The sequence below is a fragment of the Acanthisitta chloris genome, unplaced genomic scaffold (assembly GCF_000695815.1).
Source record: "Acanthisitta chloris isolate BGI_N310 unplaced genomic scaffold, ASM69581v1 scaffold11649, whole genome shotgun sequence".
Taxonomy (NCBI): Eukaryota; Metazoa; Chordata; class Aves; order Passeriformes; family Acanthisittidae; genus Acanthisitta; species Acanthisitta chloris.
The window spans coordinates 5,862-24,664 of NW_008693102.1; the positions used below are offsets into that span (position 1 = coordinate 5,862).

The 18,803-nt window shown below is 41.0% G+C and overlaps 1 protein-coding gene across 1 annotated transcript; it reads left to right on the forward strand.

Annotated features, from left to right (window-relative positions):
- Window positions 1-1,722: 1,722 nt before the first annotated feature.
- On the forward strand, window positions 1,723-18,730 carry LOC103810064 (sodium-coupled neutral amino acid transporter 1-like; the record flags this gene model as incomplete). Its single annotated transcript, XM_009082950.1, has 8 exons — window positions 1,723-1,937; window positions 9,817-9,892; window positions 10,460-10,575; window positions 14,382-14,455; window positions 16,040-16,132; window positions 16,438-16,519; window positions 17,675-17,757; window positions 18,615-18,730. Coding segments are annotated over exons 1-8 (759 nt in total), but the record flags the coding sequence as incomplete, so codon positions are not given.
- Window positions 18,731-18,803: the final 73 nt, after the last annotated feature.

An 18,803-nucleotide genomic window follows, 5' to 3' on the forward strand; every position in this document is an offset into this window, starting at 1 on the left:
TGGTCACAAGAAGCTTCAGGATTCAGTGTGTTCAGTCCTTGCCACCTCAGCAGTCACCGTCTCCTGTGGCTTTATCCTTTTATAAAAAGATCATGCTTCTCTTCCAAAATAGGTAGACTATTCTAGCCCTGCAGCCTCCAGGAAGACTGTTCCAGAACGTCAAAAAGCACCTTCTGTGTGCCAGTCTGCAGCCTAAATCAATTCTTTTAAAATATTATATTGTGCCAACATTTTAATACCCAAACAGTTGTTCTCCTGGTATCTGTAGTGGAAATCATGTCTGTAGAGGAGTTGAAAGGAACTCAGTTCACCTGCCCCAAACTCTGTCCTCACACCAGGCTGTACCAGGCCCTGCTGGCCACCATAACCATATGCTTAGTTGCTCCTTCAGTAGGAGAGAACAAATCCTGCCCTACTGTTAGCCTCAGGTTACACCTGAATTTTGGACAGTTTGGGCTCTTAAGGAATTGTTGAGAGCACATGTAAACTGCATTTCTGAGAAAGTATTTATAGGGAAAAAGGTGCTCCTTTGCAAAGCCCTTTTCTGCATGGTGGGGATGTGTTATAAAACAGAAGTATTTGGGTTCTGTAAACTTAATTTGAAACAGGCAGATATCATAACAACTGAACTACATCCTCCTGTCTCAACAGTGCTCTGCAAGAGCTGGGGATGCTCATGCCTCTTGGGTTGCATGCAAGCAGTTTGACCACTTTTAAGGTAGCCCTGAGAATTTAAAAATATCCCCAAATTAATCTGGCATCTGAGTATTCACCACATACCCCAGGGTGAATTGTTGTTTGTCAGTACTGCAGGAAATTCATTCACAATATTGGAGCTGAAAGAGTTGTGGTGCAGGAGCTTGTTTGTGAGTAAAGTCCTGTTGCTTCAGCATCACGCTGGAGCTCAGCTGAGAGTGGCTGGACTCCAGAAAATACCATCTTTCAGCTGATTTGCATTGCTGATGAGGAAATATGTCACTATAGCAGACTTTTTTGGTCTGCCTTTGGTGTTATTCTTGGTGCTTTTATAGGACACATGTATCAGAGGAGAGATCACCTGATCTCTAGATAATAACTGCTTGACACAAAGTATACGTTACTCTTTCTTCCTGTGAAACAAGAGCTTAGGGATTTGGTTTTGTCTGTTTCTCTCCTTGTTCGTAATAGTTTTAACCATACACTAAGCATCCTCTGCACATCCTCTTTACCAAAAATCCTTAACATGTTCAAATACCTGGAAAAAATATATTAGTAGAACAGAGTACTGGGATAACTCTGTCCCTCTTTCTATCCACTTAGCATCAGCATGGACACAATATATTTTATATTTTTAAGTAAGAATGGGGAACATACAGAAGACAAACACAAAATATTGAAATGGGACGTGAGCAAGCAAATAATTTTTATTCCTTGATTTGTAGGTGGTTAGTATTTTTTCATGAAGCAAACAGGACTTTGTTTGCTCACTGGTTTATAAATAAAGTACTCTTCAGCTCTTGGTTGCAGAACTGGGTAAATTTGTATGGTTAGTGAGGTTGATCTCTGTGAGGCATAGAAGATTAGTACTGTTCTGCATTGAATTTAGGTTATAACCTGAGGTCTAAGAATACAAAATTGGTTAGTAAGGATGGTCCCTCCTGTGCAGGTTTCAATGGTTTCTTCTGGTGATATTGCCTCTGTTGGTGGTATACATCTTTGAGGTTTTTTTCTTGTGTTTTATTTAGGTTGCTGACACTGTGGCTGCAGTTTGCTCACAAGATACCAACCAAACACTAGTATTTGGAGAAATACTTGGATAAGCACAGTTCATCACCCAAGATGCCTTTCAAAGCTGGATTAGAACTGACTGAATTGCAGAATATGACTGTCCCTGAAGATGATAACATCAGCAATGATTCAAATGATTTCACAGAGGTGGAAAATGGCCAGATAAATAGGTGAGTATTTTTCCAGTGATGTTGCCTTTGCTAAGAAACACACTGTTTAAAAACAGCATTCTGATTTTCAGTATATGTCTTGAATTATTCATTACCAAGTCATGCTCCATTTGAAGATGTAATTTGAATTTCATACGTAACATCTGTTGGGCATAGGCTGCAATGGCAGATAAAGCAAACAGAGTGGCAATTTATTCATCATTTTGAATCTTTCAAATTAGCCTAATAAAATTCACAAACGTATAATGTAACAAGAAGCCAACATACTGAAATGTCTGCTTGCACACAGCAAAGAAGTAATAATAATTAAGAAAATGACATAATGTAGGGCAAATCTCTTTGTTGACCTTTGATCTCCAATATGACAGTTTTAACTTGCCGGGTCACCTCCATGCATCCAAGCTCCCAGATATTTACAGCTGGTGTGACTGGCAGCAAATGTAGTCCCAGTCTGTGTTTGCAATTTGGCAAGATAAACAGTTTGCTCCCTTGAGTCAGGGGTGGCAAGAAGATGGTAAAACAGAGGCTTACAGCTAACACTTATCAAGTTTAAAAAATGCATCAGTTTTGATGAAAATTATTATGTACAGTTGTTATTGGTACAATGTAGGCTGTTGGCTTTTTCTATAAGTTGTACAGTCATTTCCAAAGAGCTGCCTGTTCCACCAGAGGTCAGTTCTCCAGCCCTTCCTGCCAGCCTCCAACAGGTGCTGAGCTGTCCTGTTTACAGTAGAGACCTGCTGACAGACCCTGTTTGGGTTTTGTGAGCTGTAAAACGAGAAGCTCTTTTCGATTAAACTTCCTGTTCAAATATTGCAGCCGGAGGTGGAGCATGCTGTGCAGCCAGTGCCTGTGCAGGGATCCAGCCCTGCCTGGCACTGGTGCTGCTGGGAAGCCTGTGCAGGTGATGTACATCATCCTGCTCCCTACTGCTGGGCTGCCACCATGTTTATGGTCTTTAAATTTTTCTTCTCTTGCCTTTTGTTCCTTTTGGCAGCGTCTTCTCTGGCTACCCAAGAAGCTCACTTTCTAGTGCTGAACCAAAACTCAGAGTTGTTTTCTCCCCAAGTGAGGGTAGAGTCATGTGATTCTCTTGGCTGTGTGGGTGTGATTGGTGTGGGAATAAGCACCCAGCACTGGCCATAGCATTCACATAGCAAAACCAGCCAGACTGTGGGACAGAGCAGGGAGCCGTGGCTGGTGGCATAGACAAGCCCCCTGGGAGGAGAGTGCCACCCTTCTCCCCTCACCACCCGCCCCGGGGAAGTCCTGGGGCCGTGGCCAGCAGGGTGTGTAGTGGTGTGACCGCAGCACAGCTGCGCTGATGAAGATTAGAGCTGGTCAGGAATTTTCTGATGCAACTGCTTTGGTGGAAAGTACCAAAACAAAACACAAACCACTTTTGTAAAAGAAGAAAAAAAAGGGAAAAAAATAACAACAAGAGCAAGGAAAAAAAACCCTCCAACTTTGCCAAAACAAAACAATTCCAGTATGAACCTGCTTGCTTTCCTGCTGGTTCATGTCATAAGGAGAGGAGCTCAGAGGCTGAGTGGTAAATTTGTTCCCTGGAGCCTGCCTAGGATTTATATCCTCGAAGGAAGGAGTGGCTGTACTGGGCTGGCTGCACCTCCCCAGACTTTGGCTGGTGCCACCAGTAACTGTTACGGGAAAAAAACTCTGTTAGTGCTTCATCTTTCAGTGAATGTTTATGGAGGGTGGGGAAGGAGCGTGTTGTATGTGCCTGAGCCTCTGCAGTCACAGTGTGCTTTATGGATTTAGAGCATTGTAAGCATGGCAAGATCTGGGTTGGATCCAGGCTGCCTGCAAAAGGAAGAAGAAAAGAGGGGTGAGGAAAGAGGGTCAGAAACTCAGAGGCAGTATATCTGATTACTGTTCCAGCTCTTAGGGCAGATGACTATATTCCACAATTTTCTATTCCTTTCTGCATAACTTTTTTCTTTGGAAGGGCATCATTTGCTTGTAGGATGTAACCCATTACAGTTTTCTGTTATCCCTCTGGCAGGGCACTCATGGGACAGCTACTTAGACCCCAGGCATGAGTATTTTGCCCTGTATGTTATGGTTTGTTCATGTTGCCCTTCATGTCTTAAACAAGCGTTTCAAAGCAGCTTGTGCTGACCACAGCTCCCAGCAGCAGATTCACACCAGTGCAGCTCTGTCAGAATCCCCTGGGGCTGAGGCTGTGACTGAGCCACTCTTGGCCATTGCCCTGTGCAAACACCTTCACACCATCATGTGTGATGAGCAGGTGGGTGGATTCTGCTCTGCACCCTATGCCGAATGCATCCTGAAAGGATATAGTTATTCCCTTTTTATAATATTTTGGCAAACGCCTTTTCTCCATGGAATAAGAGGTTAACAGGCATAGGGAATAACATGTTTTGTGCTGCTTGGCACATGGTGTGAGGTCTTGTGAAACTCCAAAGTCCATCAAAATCAGTGAGACTTTTTGTGTTGATTTCACTTGAGCTTTAGATTAGATCTGTAATTTTCAACTAACTTGTTATTTTGTTGTTTCAACCTGTTTGATTTTGCACTCTGTATTTAATTTTTAAACATCTTTTTCTCCCAGTGCATAATTTTTCAAGCTTAATGTAGAGCACAGTTTTTAAGGGTCTTTTGGAGAAGATACACCACACAGAAGTTGATTCTGAGTCTGGTTGTAAACTCCAAATATTTCTTGATCTTGGAAAAGAATTCTCTAGTTTCCTTTGGATTTCCAGCCTTCTCTGGGCCTAAGTATGCAGTTGTATGTAGGGAGGGTATGTTGCTTGGAAGAGGCTGTACTGAGAGGGTTTTCTTTGTGAGCAGATATTAAATGAGAATTTCTTCTGGGAATGTCAGTTGAGAGACTTGGAACAAAACCAGACTTGGTGACTTTTAACCATGTCTCCTGGCTATAAAACTTTGCTACCTCTGCATATAACTGTAAATCAGTATTTAAACTACTTACTCTTTATCCATAACTATGACAATGCTCTCAGGTAGCTGATGTCTGAATGCCTCTCTTGGTTTACAGCTACTGCTAGTAAGTTATCAGCACCCGTTGTTCAGTTAACAAGGTTGTTAGTAGGTATACCCAGATCTGGTTCAAGTTTCATAGTTTAAGTCAAACCAAGGTTTCTTCTGCATTTCTTGTTCCTGCCTGCCCTGGCAAACTTTGCCACTGCTCAAATTAGCACAGTTTAAGAAGCTGCCTAAGGATAAGGTTCTGTCATCTTGACAAAACTAGGTTTCCCTAACAAACGTTTAAGGCATTGTCAACTATAATTTTAATTTAATCAGTGTAAACATATCCGAGATGGCTAAATGGTTTTTGGCTAACTCTACTTAGCCAAAATGGTTAACTTGGGGATATCCCCTTAAACAAATATTTCTCATTGGAGTCCTTTAATAAATGAAATTTGGAGACCATTATTTATCATCTTTCTTAAACTATTTCATCAGTAGGACTAAGTTTGTACTTTGCACTAAATCAAACCAGGAAAATAATTAAATTAAGATATTCCTTCCAAGACAACTGTGAGGCTTCATGTATCTCAAGGATGAGCTCATTATGGTTTGGCCAGGGTATTTCATTCATTTATCAGAAAAGTTTTGTATAAGCTGTTCATACTTAGCTGTGATGTAGGAAACACAACAGGAAAGCAGAAATATATAAGAACAGGTTATGTCTTTTAATGATGAGTAAAGCATTTGAAACGAAGACAACAAACAGTGCCAATGGGTTTCATGCTTGTCAGGCTGTCGCAAGGCTGTGCACAGATGGTCCTACAGTGCATTGCCACAGCACCTTTCACAGTGGCCTCTGGTCCATGGGAGGGCTGGGAGAGGCTGGCGTAAACAGGCGTTTCACTTAACTTGTGTCATATTTATAAAGGTCAAATATACAACATTCTGTGCCAATGAATGGCTTGTTTTCTAAGCACATCTATTAAGCAGAGCAGATGCATGGCACAGTGTAACTAGAAATTCCAGTATTCCAACATGTTTCCTTTCATATGCTATAGGGGGAAAAAACTCACACTGAAATTTAAAAAAAATAAATTATAAAAAGCAGTGTCTTGGTAAAATTTGTTTCTGTTGAATTCATTGGATTACCTCCCTCCCTACTTTTTTCTTAATTTAAGATCAGTAGTACTTTCCATTTATGGAAGACTTGTCTGTCGTATGGTATGGCTGTACCACCTCCCAAGCATTGTCCCAAGGCAACCTTCTTGTCTGAACTTGCAGGTTAAGTTGCCTGCAACAGCAAATGCAGCACAGACTCCACATCCCCCCACACTGCATCACTGCTGAGTTTTCTGGGCAAGCCAACCTGGGGCTGGGAGGCACCCCATAAAAAAACTGGGCTTGATGCTATGTACCTTGTGGTTTGGGAGCCCAGTAGCCACATTCCTGTGTCTGACTTTGCCCTCCTGTACACATTACACAGTGTAAATTGAGAAAAATGTGCAGTGTGACATGGTAAGCGTGGGGTGGATGAGGAGCCCAGCTTGTAATAGGAGATGAGAGGTTGGACAACAAACCCACTCCGTTTTTATGTAGAACTCACTCAGAAGAAAACACTTTGGATCAATTTATCACATCAGACTAGTTGTCTCAAAGTCCTGTCCAGAAGGAAATAAAATGTTGGCCACAGAAGATACCAGTTCTGCAGAAGCTGTTTACTCTGTCAGTAGTACTCTAATGAAAAGTCCCAGGGTTGCTTTATATTCAAGCAATATTACTCAAGTGTTATCAATATCATGTGTTAGTTTTTAACAGTAATTTTCATGGAACTCTAATACCAGGAGAAAATAATAGTAGTATCTAGAAATTTGTACCAGAACAAGGGGGACCAGACTAGGGACTTCTATCATAACTCTTGACAAAATTTAAAATGACACATGATATCCATAAATGACAAAAGAAGGAAAAGTCCACAGATGTTCCCAGCAGCAGTTACAAATCCAAAAGAGACAAAACTCTTCTCTGTGCTCTTGCCTGTACAAATTGCCTGCAGGGTGTTTCGAGAGAGAGCTGGAATGTCTTTTTCAAACTGTTCACACTCTGCTGCCTGTGTTCAAGAGATGGACTTTAAACAGACATAAGTAAAAAAAGCACATGCTCTGAATCAGGTTGAGATTTTATTCCATGAGGATGAAATACCTATAAGGTGAGCTTTGGAAAGGTTATTTTGGATCAGTCTATCTTAGAAGTGGTTGCTTTTCAGTTCTTGAGGAAATAGGGGATGTTCAGCCATCTATTTCAACTGCATTATGGCTGATAAATCTGACATGGTGTCTATATTTTGCAGCAAACTAGTTGCTGAAGTTAGTATTAAAAAAATACAGGAGAAGCCTACAGTTGTTTTTATTGATGTAAAGGAAATGAAAGCAGACCAATGAGTAGGAGTCAAAATTGCAACAAACCCAGCAAAAATGCTGCATACATTTTGCCAACTATGCCCAGATTTAAGGGATAAACACAAAATGTGTATGCAGAACACAAAATGTTAAAGACACTAGGCCCAGTGTGTCAGCTGTGGAAGCCAAGTCAGCAGCACTATAATTGCATGATTTTGGCATAGGCTTAGAAGCTGTGCTAGCATATATCACTAGCAATTAGGCCACAACCAGGGTAGTATGGAAGTTTGATAGAGCTCTGTCTTTATAAGTTCCTGGTTGTATTACCAGCCTGAATCTGCTGGATGTACTCAGATGATGCACAGTCTTGAGACATGGTTTGAACTATACATGCCCAGCCAGTAGATGTTCCCATCTGTGGGAAAGGTCCAGCAGTGCTGCTCTTTGTGTTCAGTGTTGTTTGCATGTTTTAATTTCAGAAGAGCTGACTTAATTTACCTAATGCTAAAATGGTCTCTGACTCTTGGTGACAGCCCCTGGTTAGGTATGTGACACATATGGTGGCTGATGCATTAGCCAGTGCAGACCAAGAACCATCTGTGGATTAACAAAGATGCCAGAGACTTAATTGTGCATAAACCTTCAAAAGATGAAAAGCCACAAGAATGCTTTAGACAAACTAAAATGTTTGTTGGAGAGAAGATCTGTGAGAAAATAACAGCTCGTCCAAATCAGAAATGTCGTAAATCCCAAGGATGCCGACACAGCTGCAGAAGGACAGTAAGTTCCTAAATGCAGCTATATCAAGGTCACAGAACAAGTAAAGGGTAAAGAGAAAGAAAAGCTGTTTATTCCATGTTTCCCTGTGCGTGTTTAATTTTGCAGTATGGTGAATTCAGTATTGGATTTTTAAAGACTCTTACATGAAAATCCAGTAGCCCAGAACAGTGCATCAACAGAGCAGGTCACCTGGCTCAGGATGGTTCAGGCAGTGCTGGCTACATGTGGCACATCTTCCTCCTCCTGACTCCAGCCATACTGACCCTATGTGGCAGTTTATGGTTTCTGTGGCAATGTAGGGTTTTGCAGTGTCACCTAGCAGTGACAGACAGGGCCTTTCAGGGCCAGGAGTCTCGAGGTCAATAGGGAGGAGAAGAAGAAATCTTTTGGTTTGTCTGCTTGCTTTAACAGGACCTTCAGGGCCTGATAATGAGGGAAAGGAATGAATACATGACCCACTCAGTCACAGAATTACGATGGTAATAAATTGTAGTTACAATTAAAGCTCTATTTTTTTAACAGGCTATTATGATTAGTGTAGCACAGAATTTGTGATTAGAATGGTGCAGGATTTCTACAAGCAGAAGCAATGTAGTACAATCTGTAAGTAGCATAGTACAGAATTTATAGTACAACTTAACTTACGATTTTTCATCACCTGGACCCTCAACAGATGGGGTCAAATCTTAATACATGGTTTGTTGTATTAGTATACAATCATAATCTAGACTCAAAAGTCATATAAAAGCATAGAAGTCACTCCCTTAAGCCTTGGAGGATGCAGAGGATAGGGGGATGTCCCTGGCCAGCAGCAATCCTTGGTCTCACTGCACAGAAGCAGCTGTGGTTCCAAGTTCCCCAGTTAGTACTTGTAACTACTTGGTTTTACAGTCAGTGCTTGGGATGCTGTTACGCTTCCCTCTTCTGTGACAGGGTCATCACCACTGCCTGGTGAGCTGAGTGCCTGGCACCTTCACAGAATCACAGAATCCATCAGGTTGGAAGGGACCCTGGTGGGTCATCTGGTCCAGCCTCCCTTCTCTAGGGTCATCATAGAGCACATGGCACAGGATTGCATCCAGACAGTTCTTGAATATCTCCAGTGAGGGAGACTCCACAGCCTCTCTGGACAATCTGTTCCAGGCTGGCAAGGAAGGAAGTAATTGAGCCTGGTGCCCAGGAGTCTCGAGGTCAATAGGGAAGGGAAGAAGAAATCTGTTTGGTTTGTCTGCTTGCTTCAACAGGACCTTCAGGGCCTGATAATGAGGGAAAGGAATGAATACATGACCCACTCAGTCACAGAGTGACTGCTTGCCTTATGAAATTGCATTCGTTATGCTAACCCCATGAGCAGGGGCTGGGAGCAGGGGGTACCAGTCACATGCGCCTCTGCAAGACACCTGGAGAAGTATCTCCTCTCAGCATCTGTGCAAACAAATTACTTTCCCATCCACAAAATCAGTGTTGCTGCTTTAGTAAATTGCCTAAAAGAACATTCTGTAGATACATATACATTTTTTCTGATCTTTTGCTGGTGTTACCTTTATTGATGCCCGGTGTACTCTGTATCAGTGAAGCATAGTCTGGCTCATTAAACAGTTATGAGTTTGACCTCTTTTCACATACAGTTTTTATACAGTGCGTATTTTGTAATCACATGCTGCTCATAGAATTAATGTGTTCACATTTTCTAAGCACTTGCTGGAAATAAATCCTCTAACATCTTTCAGCAAGTTTATTTCGGATCGAGAAAGCCGAAGAAGTCTCACAAACAGCCACCTGGAGAAGAAGAAATGTGATGAATATGTAAGTCTCTCTCACTGTTCTGTTCCCTGTCAAAATGAACTGCATGTTGTGTATGTGAAGGGCCTTTAGACATCATCTTCAAAAGTGCTAGGCACACACAATTATAACTGAATTCAGGTACTAGTAGGAAGTGCCTGGGATCAGCACTTAAATAAAACTTCAAAACAAATGAAAACCCAAAGCATTTTGGTTGGGTTGAGGCAAGGGAATCTCTCTGGCCTGTGCTGGGCAGGAAGTCATGGTGGTTCCTTATGGCCTTACCATATATAAATTATGTGCCTAAGATGTTTCACAGGCAGAGTGAAAGATGGGGCTTAAAATTGAAAGTGTAGTATGGGTTGTGTATTGCCTATACCATGTACATCACTTTATAAAATCTATTGGACAGCAATCAGAGGGTCACTGTGACAGGGTTCAGGTTTTCCTCTTTCAAACCAATTTTTATTTAGTCATTTGCAAACCAGTAGTTACTTACATCTGATACATTGCAAAATATGGAGTTTGAGGCAGAGGTGCATTTTCCTCCTCTGTTCCAAGTTGTTGATATGTCTGTCTTTACTTCTCCAGATCCCAGGAACTACTTCACTGGGGATGTCTGTCTTCAACCTCAGCAATGCAATTATGGGCAGTGGGATTTTGGGTCTTGCTTTTGCCTTGGCCAACACAGGAATTCTCCTTTTTCTGTAAGTATTCATGTGGTGAGTAGCTGATGTTCCTGCAGTTTCACTGTATTTAAAGAATATGTATTCTGCCAGCAAGTGGAGGGATTTATAGTCCATCTGTAATCAAGTACAGAATTCAAGCCTGAAAATACTAGCTACAAGTTTTAGACATCTTTTTTTCAGTCAGATATTTTCTGGGGAAAAGCCACTACTTGTAATGCTAGAGAAAATTAAGTCCATGTTATTTACTACAGACCTAGACAGGGGTTTTTTCGTATTCTCCACAAGCTACACATACATCGGAAATATTCAGAAGTAATAGCTGCAGTGGGCTAGTACCTAGCTCTTACTTGTAACACACAGGATCTCTAGAGCTTTCTTCAAAGCATAGTGCAATAAACATCTTTTTAAACTAAGAATATTTATACTCCTTTATATGTTACATATAATATTTTCATCTCACTCCCACAGTTTCTTCAGTTTCTTTTGTGAGAGTCCTTGAGAGCCAACATAAATATAGCTAACATTTTAGTACAAGAAAAGAGTTGAGATAGAGTACTTAACTCCAGAAAATAAAAAGAAGCTTTTTATAAAGGAGGATTTAATAGTTTTAAAATGAAACAGTGCCATTGAATGACTAAGACACAGTGTTACTCTGGATCTCAGTCTGAGACGTTTCATTGTGAAAAGTGTTTGTTAAGAAATCATTTGGGAATTGTGTGCAGATTACAGTGATAAATGTTCATTGAGGAAGGAAATAGGATCATTCACAATATTTGAGAACTATTCAACACGGTTATTGAATTTACAGATTGCTCTGAAGAGGTGTCATTTCTTGAATGTCAAATCTAAATATCTAGAACTTTTGTTATTTTATTGTTTTGGGGAAATATATAATATTAATCCTGTGCATAGCAGAGTAGATGGCCAGAGTGATGCATATAGCCATCTGCTGTGGGGGTTTGTGCCAGGTTAGCTAGATCCATGCTGCTAGCTTACAGTTTGCTGTGGTTGAGTGCAGTCCAGGAATAATCCAAGGAGTTAATCCGTTTACATTAAGAACATACAAAGTCTCATAATTGTGCTGTCCCTAAGCTAGGCTATAAAGTATCTGGACTGTAATTTACATCTTTCTTTAGCAGAGGGAGAGTTTGTTTTATTTTTGCAGCTTTTTTTGCCCAGTATTGTAACCTGTATGTGATACTTCACCCATGCTCTGACAAGCACAAGATGTGCAAAATAAACATGACAATGACACATCCTATTTGCATAACTTAGTGCCATAACAAAACATCATACTTTCCAGGCAAAATAGCTGAGGAACTTAATCCCAGTGGTGTTGGTAGACCAAAAGAGAACATCATTTTCTGTATGCAGAAGGAGAGAACACTTTGCTGCAGAAAGATGGCACAAAACATGTGGGAAGTTAGAGGTGAGCTAGGTCACCTAGGGATGGCAGGAGCAGTTGTTGCCGCCTGTGGTTTCATCCTGGAGACCAAGATCCAGAGCGATGGATTATGTTGCAGATGCCAAGCACAAGGTGCCTTCAGCCTGCATCTAGCCCAGCACTGCACACGATCTGAAAAAACTCTGCTGAGGCAGAGGGGCTTGTTAGATAAGACTATAGACTAGATAGTATGAGTCTACACCTGAAGTTTCGCACTGCTTCCTTCAGCCACTTATTCTAGGTTTGGCTGAAGGAAGTCACAAAGCTGCAGCCTAACTCCTGCAGAGGTTTAGGGCAGGCTGGCAGACCAGCCCTCTGGGAGGTAAACCCCATGCTCTTCTGTGCTCCTCTGCACCCAATACCTTATGAGGGTTCAGAACTACTGTGTGAAATAATTCAGGTGCCTGCACAAGGTCTTCTGGCCCCAAAGGCAGAGGTCTGGGGACAGCACATGTTCCAGCTGACCTGGTAAGTGCAGCAGCTGGGAGAAAACAGCAATGGCATTACAGGAACGGTTTGTTCTTCCCAGTACTCTATCAGTCCCCTGGCCTAAACTGTTTATTCTTTTTGGGAGAGGTGACTTTTGCATCTGCCATTTGCTTGCATAGCTACCAGCACTTCCTTAAAAGCAGGCAAAACAAAAAGTAGGGGAGTGCTTTTGGGACTTCAGTGCAGGCTCCGCTGATTCTGTTTTGAATTTGTGCAGAGCAAGTGGCATGGACATTTTAATTCCTTTCCAAGGGGTGGTTCTGGCGCAAATATCACTGTCCATACCACAGCCCTAACACAAACAAGTTTTTCACACAGTGCTAATGAAAATGCCAAGTGACTGTAAGAACCCTATGGGGAGCTAAGGACAACAGATCAGATAAATACCTGGCTGCTCGGGAGTGTTATTTTTACCACTGCAGAGGCTCCGTGAGCTCAGTGCCGGAAAAATGGGAGCTTTTAATATTAAGACAGACTTGGTGCTGGCATGCAGAGCTGGAGCCATTTGGGGCTGGGAGTGAGTCAGCCCCAGCAGATGAGCTCTGGGGCTGAGTGCTGTGCTGCAGGCAGACAGGGGCGAAACAGCTCAGCAGGGAACACGAGCAGGAGCAGGGCTTAGCAAATCTGTAAAAACTGGAGCAGAGTGACCTCAGCCAGTACAATCTCCTTCTCCACCTTCTCTAGGAGAAACACCCTTTAGGCTGTACAAAGAGCGTGTTGTTATTGTCAACCGTCATTCTTTGTTGGCAAAAGGACAGTTCCTCCTATCACCTCTTTATGTTTCTCCCTGCTCCTCTGGCTCCAAGAAACTTGCTGGTCATTATTTCACACTAAAGTATTTCCAGTCTAAACTAATAAAAAAGTTGGGGGAGGAGGCTTCTTACCCTATTCTTTCTGTGTATTCATATGAAAAAGATGTGCTGCTGTCTTTCTGTGGCAGCAGCTTGTTTTCTGTTACATTTTAGTCTTATTTTTCTCAGTGTCCTGAGGGTATTTGTCATAATAAAAAGAGGAATTGCCAACAGATTGTCTGAATGCTCTTCACACACATCATGAAAACATCATCAGGTCTCTGTGTGTCAGTGTTAGAGGGGAAGGCACACATGGTGCTTGGTTTAAAGGCATTGAGCAATGAGAAGATGTGTTTTTATACACTCAGCCCCCAGCACTGACTGATTGTCATTTGTGCCAGCAAGTCCTTATACAAACAGTTTGGTCATTACTTCCTGCAATTCTTCTATGTGAAGTTAAATTATGAATCATATCGGACCGGGACTGACATCAGCAAGGAAAGATGACTCTACACGTGGATATAAGCTTTTGATTTCTGCCTTTTTTCCAAAGGGAAGCCAGTTGAGCCTTAACTTCCCACCTCTTCCTCCTCCTTGGGTACTGTGAGACACATACAAAGCCATCTGGGCACCCCTTTGGTATTTTGTGATGCATGTCCCGGGAAAAAAAGCTTCCATTTGGCATGGAAGTCCTCAAACACAGGACTTTCCTCCAAATTTCCACTCTGCTTCCAGAAAAAAAAGCTTTAGAGTAGATGGTCAGTGACATGCTGACTTGTCCATGCACTGATTAGTCTTAATTCCTCTCTGGTAAGAGATCTTTATTCTTGCTTCTTTCAACATGGGGAGGTTTAACTGACTAACAGGCTGCTCTTTGCAGTTCTGCTAAGTTTTACTTGGTCAAATCCCTCCTCATGCAGGGTTTTCTACCTCTGTGGAGAAACTGCAAACAGCATATGAACCACATGTATTTTAGGGCTTTTTGCATTGTCAGAGGAATAAAAAAAAACTCAGAGTCAATGGGAATATGACCTGACATGAAATATTGCAATGTTAGACCTCTGCTCCTTTGGTAAGCTTTGTTTTCCATTCTTTTGTAGGCTGCTTTTGATTTCAGTCACACTGCTGTCTATTTATTCAATACATCTCCTGTTGGTGTGTTCAAAGGAAACAGGTAATTTAAAATGTTGCACTATTTCAGTAAAATTGTAAAAACCAAGAGGTGAAAAGTGTTCAGATGAGGCCAGGTGCTTTGTGTAAAATAGTTTCTATCACTTTGCTGACACAATAGAAGGACCTGACACATTTTGGGTCAGAAGCCCAGAATTAACAAAAATGAACAAGAATTTATGGTATGACAGTGGAGAACAGCATCACAATAAAAACTTCGACAAAAAGTGAATTCTGCTGCCAAGAAATGTTGTCTTCAGTGAGGTACAAGGAACAGCTCATGTAGTTTCTTTGCATTACAAAGCAAATTTCAAATGAAATATAATGAATCTTTGCCTATGGTGAAGCTTACCTGGAAATAGTTTGTCCTTAATGGTTAGTGTGAAATTCCTGATAACCTTTGTGAAGTAGTAGGAGTTTTCCTAGAAGAAAATAAAAGGGTACAGTTCTTCCACAGAGAGAAGTCTATCTGTAGGTAGAATACATTCTAAACACAGAAATTAGAAGCTACCTACAGTGTTAAATGTCACTGTGCTCTGACGTCCAAGAGCCTCTTTTCTTGTTAACAAGCTCTGAAGCCATATTTTTAAAATTATCTATGCACAAGAACACTGTAATATTTAAATATGCAATTTGGACACACATAAGTTACTTTTATAGCATGTATAATGGCAGCAACTGCCTATTTAAATTAGGTATATATGCCTCAATGTGCTGCATTTGTGGTACATTTAAGCTCAAACTTATTTTTTATACAAGCTTCAAAGCAGAAATGTCAGCTGTAAAGAAATATAGAGAAAACCAAACAATGGGATGCATTTTAAAAATCATCTGCACAACATAACATCTGCAGTATTTCTCTCTCTTTTCTCATGTATCTCACCATCTTGACAATGCCCAGTCTTTTTCTCACCCTAAATCACAGCCAAGGCAAAAAATTTTTAACAGAAGCACAAACCAATTAATAGAGGAGTTTCTCAGTCTTGACAGATATTAAAAAAACAAATGTTAGTTATAATTTACACCTTTCCCTGCTTTTACCAAAAATAGACTATGCTGAGAATTCACAAGTTAAGGCTTCATCATTAGAAGTTGTAAATGATCCTGTAAACCACTGGCTGTCCTCCTCTGGATTGTTCTGACAGAGCAAATGAAATTGCAGAATGGCAATCCTGTGTCTGCAGTGGTCAGGCTGCCAGTGCTGACCTGTGGGTCCTGCCACACTGGGTTTTGGCTGGAGAGGAGGTTTTCTACATCACTCATTGTGGGCACAAACCTCATATGCCAGGATGGGGATACCATGACTTAACATGTCACTAGGGGTATAGACAGACTCATTAAAGGGGTGTGGTAGTCTCATTAAGAGCTTCCATTTCAAAAGTGACTGGTAGCCAATGATAACATTTATAGAAGTCAAGAAAACATTCCTACATAAGCTTCAGCCCTAGAAATTGCAGGAGAGCCCCCTATTTACTTGCAAAGGGCAGGGTTGACTGCACAGATGGGTACAGTCAAATCTTAAGTATTTCAAGTCAACAACTTCCATTGGTGTTATTTGTTACCTTTATCCTCTTTTCTTTTCGTGCAGGCTGCATGGTGTATGAAAAGCTTGGTGAGCAGGTCTTTGGTACCCCAGGGAAAATGATTGTTTTTGGATCTACATCTCTTCAGAACGTTGGAGGTAAAGGAAATGAGTGCCATTGAAAAACAAAGCCCAGGAACATCTTAGTAATGTTAAAACTGGTCAGGTTCCTCCTTCTCTCTGTGACATCCTGGGATCTTCATGCTCCTTCTTATAGCTGTGGATAACACTTTGCATGCAGCCCTTTAAAAATGATTAGTAATTTATCACTAATTTACAGTCAGTCATAGTTTGGGCTCTTCTGTGATCAGACATTGATGTGCAGAAAGGTTCAGAATGCTTCTCTGTTTTTGTTCAACAAAAGATTTTACTCATTTTCTAAACTGACCTTCTTCTTCTTCCAGCAATGTTGAGCTATCTCTTCATAGTCAAAAATGAGCTGCCTTCTGCCATAAAGTTTCTAATGGGAAAAGAAGAAACGTTTTCGTAAGTTGCATTAATTTTGGCAATTAGACTGTAGAGTTTAACATTGTGTAGTTAAGTTTATGTTTATGAAAGCTCTGAAGTATGGGATACCCTTTAGGTTTGTCAAAGTAGATTTTCACAGGAATATTTCAGAGGATGTTAATAAAAGCCAAGACAGCTTTGGGAAGGAAATAAAGATGGATAGGAAATGAAAACTTTAGTTAACTCTCTTCTCCCACTAGATTTTCCTGAAGAGTTGTGATTTCTACAAAACTCTTACAGAATCCAACATTTTACAGCGTTAGGCAACATTTGAAAATATTTGGAACAATGCAAGTTGAAGATATTATGTATTTCCCCGCATTCACAACATTTTACAGGATTTTCCTCTGAAACACTGTCTGTAGTATGAAATTCTTCAATACTAGCATGTAGCAACTGCAGAATATTTTACCTAGATTTCTGCCACTTACCACTCCTTGACATTTACCAGCTTCTTTAATAATTAAGAGGGGTGGTATTTTTTTTATAGTGCTAACTTTCCCTCACGCCATAGAGGGGTGGTATTTTCTTTATAGTGCTAACTTTCCCTCACGCCAGGTTGTAGTGCATGAGATGGTAGTAGAGGTTCCATGCCTCAGGCTTTCATACTAAACTGGACCAAGCAGTGGCAGTACAGAACATCACTAACACTGCCCCTTCTCGTTCTTGATTTCCAGTAGGATTCAAAGCCCTTTGCTAGAGGACGTACAGACTTGGTCTGGCTAGTGCATGCCAGCCTGCAGGATCCTGATTTGTCACTCCAGGCACATGCCTGGATGTGTGGCCTTTTGTATGATCTTTAGTCATCCTGGCAGGGTGGCTTATATTCAGTTATGGAGATGGTTGTTCTGCTTCTCAGTCACACTGATATCACCAGTAGGGTGATCTTTTGTCCAGTGACTATGAAAATCTGCCATATCTACATCAGAGCAGTACCATGTTTTAAGGGCCAGATACTTAATGAGTCTACAAAGTTGAGATGTGGCCCCATCTCTCCTTTTGTAGGAGCTTGTAGGGGAAAGAGACCAAAGATAGTTCTGTAGTACAGCAGTCAAAGGGGATGACTGAGTATGAGGAAAACCAGAGAGTGTTTAAGGTGTCCTCATGGCACGTTTTTTTAAATGTTTTATACAGGGCATGGTACGTGGATGGGCGGATTCTTGTTGTCATGGTGACGTTTGGTATAATCCTCCCTTTATGTCTCCTTAAGAACTTAGGTAAGATGAAAATGCCATTGTGGGAATAAAATAAAGGAACGTAGACATCATGCCTCTTGACAATCACACTGAAAACTCAGCTATAATAAGAAAAATGTGCTCTCATTGTAATCTAAGCAGCCTCCCCGGTGCAGAAATAATGTGTTCTGAGCATCTTGGAACAAGGAAGCCTAAATTATGACAGTGAATGAGTTCAGTATAAACCAGATTTGTACATACAAGTGTGGAAGTTGACTTTAAAAATTACAACCAAGAGGGTCTTAATTTCATAAGGAAATTCTCTTTTATGTGCAGCCTGTAAAAAAAAGTTCACAAATTGTGAGATTACAAAAAATAAGTTACTATTCTGTCAGCATCAAAATTTTTAGTGGTGAGGTTAATTGGAGGTATTGTACTTCTGTACAATTGGAGGTATTGTACTGTTTTAAAACCATGTAGCAACATTTGGCAGCAAAGTCCAGTTGGGATCTTCCATTTGAAAAAGTAACCCAAACTCAGCTGACACGACTTGTATCAGGGAATCTGGGTCACAGTCTGATTGCAATTGCACACTTTCAGGGTTTTTTTGCAATTAGCACAGCCCCTTTCAAAAGTAAAATTAGCTAAACTGATGTAAAGGTGACCCTCAGGAGGTCAAATGGGTCAGAGCAAGGCTCAGGTCTGTCCAAAAGCCAGGAGACTTGCAATGTTGGAAATTCCAAATGTGGGAGACTCCCACACGAACAGGATATGGTTTTCTCCTGACCAGAAGCCTCGCTAAGTGTATAATACATTTGAACTTTCCATCAAGAAGCAAAAAATAAGTAAAAACCAAGCTAAGACTAATAAAATGTGAGCTTCTTTTTAATATCTTTCAGGGTATCTTGGCTATACCAGTGGATTTTCATTAAGCTGCATGGTATTTTTCCTGGTAGTGGTAAGTTCAGCTTGCTTTCTTCATTGGATAGTCACTTACAATCATAGAATCATTAAGGTTGGAAAAGACCTTTAACATCATCCAGTCCACCATCAACGTAGCCCTACCACCATGTTCACCATTAAACCAT